Raw genomic sequence first — 12766 nt, 5'->3', positions numbered from 1 at the left:
ATAGATAGTGATGCTCACATCCCAGGGATTAATATTAAAAAAAGGATTAAACATACTGTTTTTCAAAGAGCTAGAATGAGCACAATAGGTTGAATTCCACCACCACTGCCCCTCCAACTCCTCCCCAGCACTGTCTGTGCTGCAAGATTCTGCGATTGCTGCACTATGTTGCATGGTATTATCCAAACTATATTGGCAGATTTCCCACGAGATTGGTTATGGTGAGTCGAAGAATACACTCTTTTATATCAATTAAAAAGTGGTGGCAAATAACAAAATTATTCGGCCCATTACTTTATGGTGATTGAAGTCAAACTACACTTGTATTATATGACATTCAGGGATTTTTAGCAACGTTTTGGGATAATATCTGATTTGGCATTTTTCCATGAAAACCATAAAAAGTAATTTAAATTATTATTGGACTTTTGTTTCCCTATATACATAAATTCTTGTTTCTTATTCAGCCCAGGCTGAAGATACATATGAAGATTCAACACATAGCAGAATGGAGGAAAGTATACAAAGTTTAAGAGCATTAGGAGACAAAGGTAAGGGTTGTGAAAATTAGGAGCAATTATGGGGTGCTGGGTCTTTGGGGGTTGAGATGTATGACAGAAAAATTAACACTGAATTTTATATACTGTGATGAAATTTGGGTTTGACACAGGAGAGGATTCCTGCACTGTGAAAGTAGAGGGCAATTCAACAGCATAGGGTTTCAATGGCTTGAATGTCATCCTGCAGCTGAGTACAATACCTGTATGAAAGATGCCTGGTAACACAGGAAGGGGGCCCTAAGGACTGGGAAAAGCAGGAGGGAGATGCTGTAAATTGGGAATACAGGAAAGTAAACAGAGAAAGGAAGGTTATGGAATGAGAACATCTGAAGGGAGGTTCATGGTATGGGGGTGGTGGGTTAAGGGTACATTGGAAGGGTGCATCACAATATAGGTGCAAGAAGAGTAGTGTCTCAGAAAGCCGAGGGAAAAAAAAGGGTAAGTGAGAATTGGAAGCAAAGTGAGACGTACTGGCATCCAAGAGCATTGAGGAAGAGAAACCCTGCGTATGGAATACCAGCACCAGAGTGTTTGATCCCAGGGTACAGGGAAACTCATCAGGTGGTCAGGGGCGGGGGTGGGGTGGCGAAGGGGGTGTCATGGTAGTAAAGTGTTTAGGATAATAGGGAGTGTTCTTAGGCTGCAGGAGTATCAAACAGCTGAGCCTGACAGTTTTGGAGGGATAGCATCTTGGATTTGGCAGTATTTTCTTATAGATTAAGGTGAGACAGGAAATTGGAAATAGTCAATCTTTATGCAATCTATTTTACAGGAGTTTTAAATTATTTGTAAAGCCAGTTTCAAAGCATTGCAACTAAGAATGGCTATGAGTGGCTGCAAACACTTGTGCTACTTGTTAATAGCAAGACTTTACAGAGCAAACTGCCAGCTTTCAGCTCAATGCCTGGAAGTTAGCTATTTTTTTTGGGGGGGAAGAGCTAATAATGGTGAAGGCAAGAGACACAGCTGCAGGAAGTCTCCTAATCATGACAGTGACAGTAAAACAGGAGACTGGGAGCAGCGACTGGCTCTTGGAATGGGAAATCTCACAATGGGGAGCAGGCAGCAGCCTGAAGAAACACTAGCGTTTTGCATTCGAGAAAGACCCAATTATACCAGCCCTCAAGCAGTTGGAGCAGTGAAGAGTACCTAACTTGGGAGACAGATCTTGAAAGACCAACTCAGAGATGATTCAGATGAATATGTATGTTTAATTGTGACTGCAAAGTGACAGGCAGGCAAAGAGCAAAAAGAGCACTGGAAGTGTATGTTTGCTGCACACAAATATGAGAACAGAGGGTGACTATCTAACTATTAATTGACCTAGCCTTAACAGTTTTATTGAGGGAAGAGTTCCAGAATTCCAGTGCCCTTTGTCTGAAGAAATACTTCGTCATCATCCCAGCTCCCCAACCAGAATAAATCACTTTTCTCTATCTAACCTATCAACTCCTTCAGTCATCTCAAACATGTAATAATAACCCCTTAATATACAATATTCAAGGAAACATAAAACAAGGCAATACACCTGTCCTCATAATTCAACCCTTTTGCCTTGGTATCATTTTGTGAATCTGCAGTTCACCCCTCCAAGGGCAATATCCTTTCGGAGAGATTATGCCAAAACTGAACGTTATAAGGATTACTTATAGTCCCAGAATTTGGCAGAATTGAGTATCTTGCAGCTTGCTCTGTTAGTTACACATTTTCCCTCACCTTTCAACTTGAAAAGAATATTGCACTGCAAAAAGGTAAACATTTCAGATTTTAAATATCTCTAACAATAATTTACTGTCTGCAAGATTGAGACTCCAGTTTCAATTCTTCCTTTTCTTGGCCGGAGAGGCTGAATGGCATTGCAGGAACATAATCTCATTATTAAAGGAATCTTTATGCTGTTGAGTTCCATCCTTAACCTTCTGGAATGAGTTTAATTGGTAATTAATGCACAAAGGTAACAATTTCTTGAAACTCATGGGGAAGTTAACTGTCATTTTTGCAAGGCTAATGACAGAACCACACAAATCATCCAACAATTTGTGATGATTTACAACTCACGGGTTATCTTTTCCTTGTCACGAATTGCTTCACGATTTACACACTAATCATGGTGTGTACTTCTTATATTGCCAGCACATTCCCATCTAATATACATAAATCTTTATGGGAGACACATTAGTGTTTCTGAAAATTACTCTATTTCCTTTGTTAAATTCCATATTTGTTATAAATAAACTTCAGGTCAACATAAACCACATCCAGCCTTCCTTTTAGACAGGCACTGAACTTCTAAAGTTATTCATTGCCAATAAATTACTTATAAAAACATTTAACATAAAAATTACTAAATGCAAGTATTATTTACAATTTGATTTGGTTTACTAATGATATATAGGCTTTTCTAAACAATAGGAAGGCAGGCACAGTTTTCTCATTGTCAACACAAGTTCCAAGTGTGGGTGACCCTAGGTCTCAGGTGCCAACAGTATTATAATCCACAGAAAGTGGGTCTACGAAAGTACTGTTGAATTTAAGACTTTTTTCCTGTAAATACTGAAGTTCTCTGAACCAGTTTCCCATGAACGCAGCAATACAAGGATAAAATGTCCCCAAGATTATTCTCCCCAGGATACATCAACAAGCAAATAACATAAAATTGCCTAGTAAGTAGCTCTTTATAGCAATTCGGCATGTTTCACTGAATACTCACCAAATGAAAAGTTCAAATGTGTTGTTTTTGACCTGTTGCATATCGCACAAGCAATTCCCACTTATATTATTTCCCCACAGTGTTTTCAAACACCGTGATGGAACAAAGTAAAAGACAAACACGATTTCTGTAGATTTCTATGAAGCCTTTAAAAAAAAAACGCTACTCTGGGTGCATGATCTAGTTCTGGTTTTGAGTAAACAGGGTATAAAGCAATTAAATGAATATAGGCAACAAGTCCTCAACGGCATCAACATTTTACTTTGCCAGATCAATGTGCAATTACATAACCACCTAAACAATCTGTCGCATTAGAACATTTGCAGAATGTTTTATTATCCGACACAGAATACCCCAATTAACTGCAATCAAGTTACATGATGTTATTTTTGTTCTTTTCCCACCCATTCGATTTTATTTGTTTCTTCCAATTCTCACAGTACCTTTAAGACTTCTTATTGCGCCTCTCAAGCATACAAAAGATACTTGAGTCATCAAGAACAAAAAAAACATTAAAAAAACTTTTCCTCCAAAGGAAAATGCTCGCCTCTGCTTGGTACCTCAAACACCCTTGCTGAGTTAAAAAATAATCAGTTAAATTAGAGAAAGTTTATATTTTCTCTTGCAAATTTAAATGTTGTTAAAAACTCAGTATCAACCATATCCAGATACTGGTCTCTGCCAAATAATCCTGAAACAAGTTTAAAATGTAATTTATATTCAAATCACTACGTTCTTCAAACCAAAGTACCCAGACTGTCATCAACTTCTTTAATGGTGGCTTTTTTTTTAAAAAATAGCATTGAAAATGTAAGAAAAATTACACATCATTATTTAGAAAATAAAACAATGTTGCAATAAACATCATTTACAGCAGCCAAGATTTAATTTATATGTTATTTTAAAACTCTTTTGTTATCCATACATTGCATGTTTGAAAAATATATAAAATGTTAAACCCTCCTTGTTCCACATTTCATCAATAGCTTCACTAATTGTTCAATGACTGCAGCATTGTTGCACCAAAATAATGCTGAAGGTACAAATTTCATATTTCTGTTATGCAAAACTATATAAAAGAGTATAAAATAATGACCTGGAACTACAACAGCATTCGTCAGGAAATTAACTAATGGTTGACAACTAATACACATTAAACTGTGAGGTGTATTCTGTACTTAAGAAGTTAAACCAAAATATCCATCAGTTATTGTGCCTTCTACTTTAGTGTTTTAAAAAAAATTGAGTAGCTTTTTGGCAGAAAAGAATGCTCACTAGAGACAACAAACAGTGCAATAATTGTCTTTGATGAGATCACCAAAACTTTATAGCACAGTCACTATGCACTTCCTAAATCAAATATGTTGAATTGAAGAATTAGAAGTCAGATACAGTCATTCTTTTTAGATGCTCTATGCATTGCAAATAAAGAACACAAATTCAGTTGCTCATTTTTGCTCTCTGGGTACCAGACCACAATTCAAATATTAAACTATAAGGCTGCTAATAGCTCTGTGATCTCAGTCCAGCCCATTTCATTTTCAATAATTACATCTACCCAGCCTGATGAGCAGAATCATTCACAACAGCTTTTAAAATGACAGCATCATTGCAAAGAAAGAAGAATCTATTAAGAAGCATCAAATTAAATATATCCTCCTACAACTTCTATCAAATTTTCAGACCAAGTGTTATTTAGTTCCACTCTCAAGTCGAGCAGAATAACAAATCACACTCTTTGATTTACCCTCTCAGAATACCAAATGGAGACAGGTGATAAAGAAAGCACTTATGCACAAGCTATGAAGTTTCTCCTCAAAATTAATTCCATCTTGAAGATTCCAATCTCTGATAAATTCCCAGAATGGCTTAAAAATATACTCCTGTGCTCCAGTCTGGAAGATTACTATAGCTATCTTACTATGAAAGCACTTACTATAATACTACTTCAACAGAGAGGGAAAAAACGCACACTTGGAATAGGCAACCTCAAGCGATATTGTCAATCTGAGCCTTTATCCAAGTCTCAATAAAGCATTAAACAACATATATAATATATTGAAATTTATATATCAGAGTATAACAATAGGATTTGAGAGTGCATTTTAAGTAGCAATATATCAAGTACAATATTATACCACTTTTTTTTACTTTTATTTCTAATTTTATACCTTCTTGGCATAAACAGAAAGCTTCCAGATGGTCTCACCATCTTTTCTCACTCCATGGTGATCCTCTTGAAGTTGGACCACAATAAACTACAATTTAAGCTGATTCCATACAGAGGTGTTTGACTTTTCTAATAATTATGCTGTCCCTATTTCAAGTTAGAATTATCTAAAATTACAGTATTTTCAGTCCAAAATGGGGATCTAATGAATCAAAAAAATGACATGTTGTATTTCTGTGATGCTGATTTTGTTTTGTTTTAAACAAATCCTCCAATAACCATACATTTCATACCTTGGCATGACTGAAGCTTGGTAGCAGAATGAAGGTCCTCTGAATAAAGCAGAAAAAATTAACAGAAAAACTTTGAGTTCTTCAGTAGGACTACTGCTAGTACATTGTATGACAATATTTGAATAAATGATTGAATAACCCACATAAACTGTCCTCCTCTTGAAACCTATGAAATAGTTAATGTCCTTTCCTTCAGTTGTATAAAAGAACCTCAGTTTCAGAATAAGTTGAATAATATAATCATATGCACTTTAAGTTAAAATTACATTATTTTAATTTGCCATGGGCCAGTTTTTAAATCTTACTGCTATATTTGAAAAATTAAACTTCAATTACCTGTTTTATTATTTAAGCTTCTCCTCAACCTCCAAGCCCAAAATAAAAATTTGATAACAAAATTTTTAAAAGTTTAACGCTATTTAAATTCTTGGCAGTTAATATTTCTATTTTTTAAGATTCCGGTACGTTTATCATTTATGTTTTCATTTTAGATGTGCCTGTTTGGTTCATGTTTTGTTACCATGTTAATTTTGCGGTTCACAACTATTTCCTGTTGTTTTATGCAAATATAATATTAACCCTAGTCTCATACAACCCTATTACAATAGCAAGCTCCTGTCAAAGAAAGCTTCTCTCTAGTCTGGCCTAGTGAGCACCGAGCCGTAGAGCAATGGTGGCCTCTCTAATATAGTGTCATAGGCCCTGTCTCTGCAATGTATTGAGGAGAGCTTACAAAATCAAACAGTGCACTTGCTTTCTTTCTTATAGAAATTGAAGTGGAGCAGGTAAATGAATGAGAATGTGGTTCTTTCCAAGAACGGGTCCTGGCGGTGACGAGGGGCGGGGGGCAGCGGCTTTCAAACCCGGCCACTTACCCCGGCTCCTGGATACGATGGGGTGGGGGTGAGGTCGCGGTGGCACTCGGCAGCAACTGGCAGGTCAAAGCCAAACTCCCAACAAAGTATCATGGCAACAAAAAATACCCAGAATCACGCCACAAAAACAACTGTCGTTACCGTTCACGTCTTGAAGGGTCGTGCTGGAAGCCTTGCTTGGTGGGCGCCATTTTTCTCGTCAGCCGTTACTTTGCTGTTTTTTTTTGTTGTTTGATTTTTGTTTTGCTTTTTTTTCTAGCTGCGGCCTGGTGCTACAGTGGGAAAGACAGGAATACTATTTGCGGAAAGCCATTGCGGAGTTACGGTTAAGTCCAGTCCAACTGTCTGGCTTCGGAATTACCAGCCATCAGAGAGAAGTGAGAAGCGCTGTGTACAGAGCACGAGTCAGGGCCAACCAGCATGCCAAGAAAAGTAAAGAGAGCCTTGGTTGCACCTCAAATAATCCCAGAGACATTCCATGGTATTAAAGCTGCAAGTGCGAACCCACAAACAGCGACTGGCACCATCACACCTCTGCACTTTTCCGGGGAGCTTCGATTCCCATTGCAAGAGAAAGTGTTACTGCATCTCTCGGTGTTGTTTCGCTGCCTGTCTTTCGCTCGCTCTCTTTCCCAGGGACACATTACTGTAACTGGCGCAACTACGCCACTCAGTTGCTGTTTCATTCACTTTATGGGGAATAACTAACGTTTGATATAATGCCACCCCATATTGATGGGATCTTATCAACTGGATTTAAAGGCTTTAATTTTACTGTATAATATTAGAGATACGTGACATTCAAAATACTAATCGTCTTATTTAGGAAAAAAGTCTGTGTAATCTTTCATAATATAAGCCCCATTCAGCCTGGAAATGTCACCTAAGCCTCTTGGCATACGTCCCAGCGATTATTGCTAGATTCCAAAGGAACTTAGTTGCTGGCACGTAATTATTATCATTACTTAAACCTGTCTTTCCTGTTCTCAGTGATTTACAAAAACAAACGAAAACAATCGTTTAAGATGGAGGTTCCAAAGACTACTATTGCTGCAAAATATTTATCTAAAAGATGCTCTGCGACGTGTTTGGTAACTTGTTTTGACACCAACCTGGCACTCCAACTGCCATAAATCTGTGCGTAGAATTCCATTATGTTTCCCATAGAAAGGTATCCAAGTATTAATGTATAACGTTACAATTATTCGCGCAAAGCCAGGGATCTTCTGTTTTTATTGCAATGTTAGATACATTAGGGTGCGTTTTAATCGCACGCCGTTTTTCAAGGCGCAACATCTATCATGTTAAACTAATTTCACAAAACAACATTGTTTAAAAAGCTGTAGAAAGCGGCTGTATCCCACAATCAAACACTGAAGTAACAAGTTATTCATCGGATAATTTGTAAATTGGGAAACAAACATATGGCCTTGTTCTAAAAACGTTTTATGTTATTTATGAATATTTCATGTATTTTTGGATTGTGGGATCAACACAAAGTAAGCCGAATCTGTTGCAGCACGGTGCATTGATTATAGCAGTTTAAAGATAATACATGCATTGGTGGTAGTATAATACACAACCAAAGTTATACCCTATTACGGGATTTGGTTCAGCCGGATAGTACAGTGTAAAATGTAACATATGCGCCTATCAAAACTTACACGCGGAGGGTTTAGGGATTTGTTAGTGAGTTATCTAAAGTTCTGTTTCGAAATGCACACTGTTTCTGAATGGGAAAAATATCAAACCGATTTATCCACAAATCACAGAATTTTGCTTTTTAAAACATTAAAATAAATGCAGTAATATTGTAATTTTCCTTTTTGTGGCCAGTGAAATGGAAGCGGGATTTTTTGAGCCCGCGGTGCTGCTTTTCAGAGGATTGATTTTAAAACTGACATATTTATATTTTTATTAATAAACACTAGGAGTGTTAAACATTTGTTAGTGAGAAAATAGACATGTTAAACTAATTTTTCTGTTTTATTTGTCTTGCAATTGCATTATTTGTTCCATAAAATAAGCTATCCAATATTGACAAAACTCCTGAATGTTTTTGAAGTGTTTTATTGTCTGTTAACCGTATAATCATGTCACTGCTGTGATATCATTCAATTGTTCTCCAAAACATTCGGTTAATTTTTAAAACTCCGGAAGTATATAACTTTTTGTACTTTTGGCATCTAACATTTCATAAGCAAAACTTTTAACCGTATATTTAACTATATCCGCAGGATACAACATATACATGTGAAACTGTTAGCTGCGTATTTAATACTCGGCATTTTTATTTACATTTTATTTCAACATTTCCATAAGGTATGCGTTTGTGGGTTAGCATGTGATTCTGATACAGTGGCTGGTGGAATATTCAGATAGTATTAAAGCATAAAGTTTATCTCTTATTAAAAGAGGAACATTTAACTCAGTCCTCTAAAAAAATCTATTCTAACTCCGAGTACCCCCTTCCCACAAAAAAATCACAGCACCAATGAACGTGTAAAGCTTGCACTTTTGTATTTAATGGGCAATGTACACAGATAAATTACGGAGATCATTGGATTTGAAATTTGAAACCAATTGATACTGTCAATTGTTATTTGTTAATTTAAGTGTTATTTGGAATATTGCAGAAATATATACTGTTTGGCACATTTCTCGTTTTACTAAATAGACTTGAACTTATTTAAAATGTTAAGAGGAATTAGACTTTGATTGTATAACATGTTGTCTGTTCCTGAGTATTTGCTTTTCTTATCCTCCATTGATGCGCTGGTGGCATATTTACAAACGCTTTCATTTCTCCACCCCTTGTAAATATGAGCTTTTTTCACGCAATCAGTGTTTGCAGAAGTGTCCGCGCTTCCTCCGACTTTTGATGGTAAGCCTTCAAATGCACAACCCATTTCCACCACATGTTGGTAGTAATATTTCTAAATTAATTTTCGTCCTCGGCTTATTATTGAAGCTTGTGACTAACAATTTAATCCCCCCCCCCCCAAAATGTTGTAGAGGTGGTAGCAAGCATTCCTGTAAACATTAAGGAGGGAAGAAATTGGGTGATTTTAAGGGATGTGTGCCTGTTTAGCAGCTGAAGCCTTGCTGTGCGCGGTGAGATTCTTACAGTGTAAAGTTATCTGTCAGGCTGGAGGCAGTAAGACTCTTACCGTTGTTGGTAGGTTGTGAGCCCCACGTTCTGGGGTGTCCCATTAGCAGCAGCGGCGGCGGCGGCAGTTCTTCCCACACCAGGTGCAGCAGTAACAGCGCCGCCTCCTCCACCAGTTGCTGCCGTTACTTGTACACTGAAATCCGGGAAAATCCTAATCATCCCCGCGCTAGGACCACCAACGATCAGCTCCACGATTGCGTCTCACTGAACTGCAATTTTCCCTTGAGCAGTAAATTGAACTTCAATCCCATTAGTGATAACTTCCACGCCGTGAGGGTGGGCTGCCCTTTATCTCTTCCTTTATTTATTTATTTAAGTGCAGCAGACAGCTAGACAGTGGGGGATGGCATACTGACTCCGGCGCTGGGAAGAAAGAGAAGGGGGAGCCCGACTGTGTAACTTGCTGCAATTTGCCCGGAGAAAGTAAAAACCAACTTGCCCCTGAACTGAAAGCGAGCAGCTCGCGCCGCTGGTTCGCTGACACTTAATAGCGATTCTGGCGCGCGACGCCTCACGACCAATCATATCGTTCCCTGGATTCGGCGCCCGCAACCACCACCCCCCCACCCCCCGCCGCCCCAGGAGGAGAAGGGGCGCGAGGACGCGCGCATGCGCGCAGCATCCAACTGTTAAGGCTGGAACGTTGAAGAGTGGAGCTCGAGGTGGTGGAGTTCGTACAGCATTAGCCGGGACTGTGCGCAGTAAAAGCCACGACAACAGCACGTTAACCATCCCCAGTACATTCGTGGAAGGCCGTCCCTCACGAATCTAGCCTGGCACCTGGTACACAGATAAACTGATGCCAGTCATAGAATGTTGAAATGGCCTGACGTTTTTAAATAATATACATATATATGTTTTATGTCCTTATTACTGGCAAGCCCTAAATATTAAACTATTTCAATGTGTTTGCACACACCGGCCATCACCGAGATCAGACAGGGCCGGTGTTTTCCAATCCAGCGTTTGCTGGGTGATTGTCCCGGGAGGTGCGCGCCACTGGCTGTCAGTCAATGAAAGCAGCGCGCGCTGGTTGTGGCCGCACAGTCGCCACCTGTCAGAGCTGAGCTGGGCTCCCCCTTACTCTATAAAACGCTACCTGACTGTCCCTTAATATCCCTGACAGTCCCTGATTACAGAACAGACGTTTTGCATTGTATCCAATTACGATTGTAGGCACAGAGATTCAACAATTGGACGGTTTACTATATTAAAACAGTGTTTATAGCCTTGTAATGCACTGCACGGGTCGGATTGTGTGGTTGTCATATCGTCCACTTTGCTCGACAAACGTTATCAAAATCTGGAAAGACTGAAGATTAATTTTGTGTGGCTGATCAATGGTTTGTGTTTTGGGAAATGAAACTATTCAGCGGAGAGTTACAAGGACAGGTTATCATCAGTGCCACGCGTCTCTGCCTGATCCCTAAAGGTTTTATTAGAAAGTTTTTATTCATCACTCACTCCGGTCAAACCTTAGCCGCTTCCGCATGCGCTGCGCGATACTTTCCGTGCAGTGTCAACCGAGGCTTGCACCCAGATATGTGATTGTCCTTGCCACTTGATAAACGTTTCCTAGCCTAAGTCTAGGTGAACGAGTCGCGAGCGCGCATTAGGCATTTCGACAAATTGGAAAACTTTCAAAGATCTGTTTATTGTAGAATCTACCTGAAATATCGCACATCGTTTAGCATCTGATTTGTAATGTAATCCCGTATACTGGCGTTTCCCAACGATAATGCTAACACCAGTACTGCCGATCTTAATTTTGTCCTCTTGGAATCTCCATGCTTGGTGCCTGCAGAAAGCTTTGATATGTTTCGCGCGTATTGAGGATCAGAATGTTAATGCAAGCTTTGGTATATTGTTCTCTGGGCTAGGAGGAATTTCACTTGCACTTAAAGTACAATTATATTTAATTGCCAGAAACTTTTAAACGGACTGTAAGTAAACACAATCTAAATTCCGCACAGGAAATGAAAATTTCAGACATTCAACGCCTTAGTTGTCAAATGAGATCAATTTAATTTTTTTAAATGTGCCCCAGTGTTAATTTTTCATCACGTTTTTATTTGTAAGAGAATAATGACAATCGGGTATCGTTATTTGTACTCACGCTGAGTGTTCTGCAGCACTCCTAGAAAACTTAACACAACTGGAAAAAGATAAATCTGCGAGTCGAGCAGAAATTGTATTTTTTAGATGAGATCGGTGCCCCACAACACCATAAACAAAAATGTTTTGATTCTTCCATGATGTAAGTGCAAGAAAACTAAACTGTACTTGTGCGGACACAATTGCAGATCTATTGCCATCCTTTAATACAGTCCAACGTTTGGTGAGTAGAGTTTAAACCATCGATACAAAATATATTAGCACATTGACAGAGCGAGGACAGCCGATTGCGCAATAGGTCCGGGACCCCAGACGAATAGGAAATGCTCGTAATAAGGCTGTGTTTGTCACATTAAAAAAATGTTCTTTCGGTTTGAGTTCGTGCAAAAATTGAAAGTAACGAAACTATCCGAATCATCGGTTACGGTCGATGCATATAAAAGCAAGCACCCAATAAAATGTATTTTAATTAATTTCTGAGTTTTAAATTGTTGCAAATTATTTTGCCCTTTGGTCTGAATCTTCTGAGTGTTTGAATTCGTCCTTCCTCGCAACAGAAGATGGAATGATGCACAATGAGCGCAACCCCGCAAGTTCATCAAATCAGATATGAAACAGTTTTAATTTCATTAAAATTATTTTGAACCGGGTTTTAATAGCACTAATTGGTATAATTAGCTTCTTAAGATACCGGGAAGAAAAATCTTGGCGGCGCCTCGTGAATACAGTCCGTCACGATCAGTGTTACAATGGGAATGGGAAATGTTGGAGCTTGTATGCCCTGCATTTTGCCATATCATCACACATATATAAAAAAACACAACTTTTGGTTCGCAAGAGTATTTACTGTTACTGTTGCTTTAAGGCCGAA

At 38.6% G+C, this 12766-nt stretch overlaps 1 protein-coding gene and 1 long non-coding RNA gene across 4 annotated transcripts in view; one reads left to right on the top strand and one right to left on the bottom strand.

The window, feature by feature from the left end:
- Positions 1-10214, bottom strand: part of LOC121292274 (neuronal PAS domain-containing protein 3) — a 1542391-nt gene extending 1532177 nt beyond the window's left edge. The window contains exons 1-2 of one of the 3 annotated variants that reach the window (XR_005946250.1): positions 6750-6835; positions 5734-5772 (exon numbers count right to left, since the gene is read on the bottom strand). Coding sequence is in view for 1 of the 3 variants with exons in the window: in XM_041214104.1 (XP_041070038.1) it covers positions 5734-5772; positions 9779-9939 (200 nt within the window). In the remaining 2 variants the exon portion in view is untranslated. Of the gene's footprint in view, positions 1-5733; positions 5773-6749; positions 6836-9778 lie in introns of those variants that run through there. The other 2 variants (XR_005946251.1, XM_041214104.1) reach the window with 2 other exon arrangements.
- Positions 6397-9305, top strand: LOC121292276. Its single transcript, XR_005946252.1, has 2 exons — positions 6397-6518; positions 6868-9305. It is a non-coding gene; the product is annotated as an uncharacterized LOC121292276 (long non-coding RNA).
- Positions 10215-12766: the final 2552 nt, after the last annotated feature.

The sequence above is a fragment of the Carcharodon carcharias genome, chromosome 20, assembly GCF_017639515.1.
Source record: "Carcharodon carcharias isolate sCarCar2 chromosome 20, sCarCar2.pri, whole genome shotgun sequence".
NCBI classification, from domain to species: domain Eukaryota; kingdom Metazoa; phylum Chordata; class Chondrichthyes; order Lamniformes; family Lamnidae; genus Carcharodon; species Carcharodon carcharias.
The sequence above is the reverse complement of the archived record's forward strand: the minus strand, read 5'-3'. Positions and strand labels throughout refer to the sequence as shown.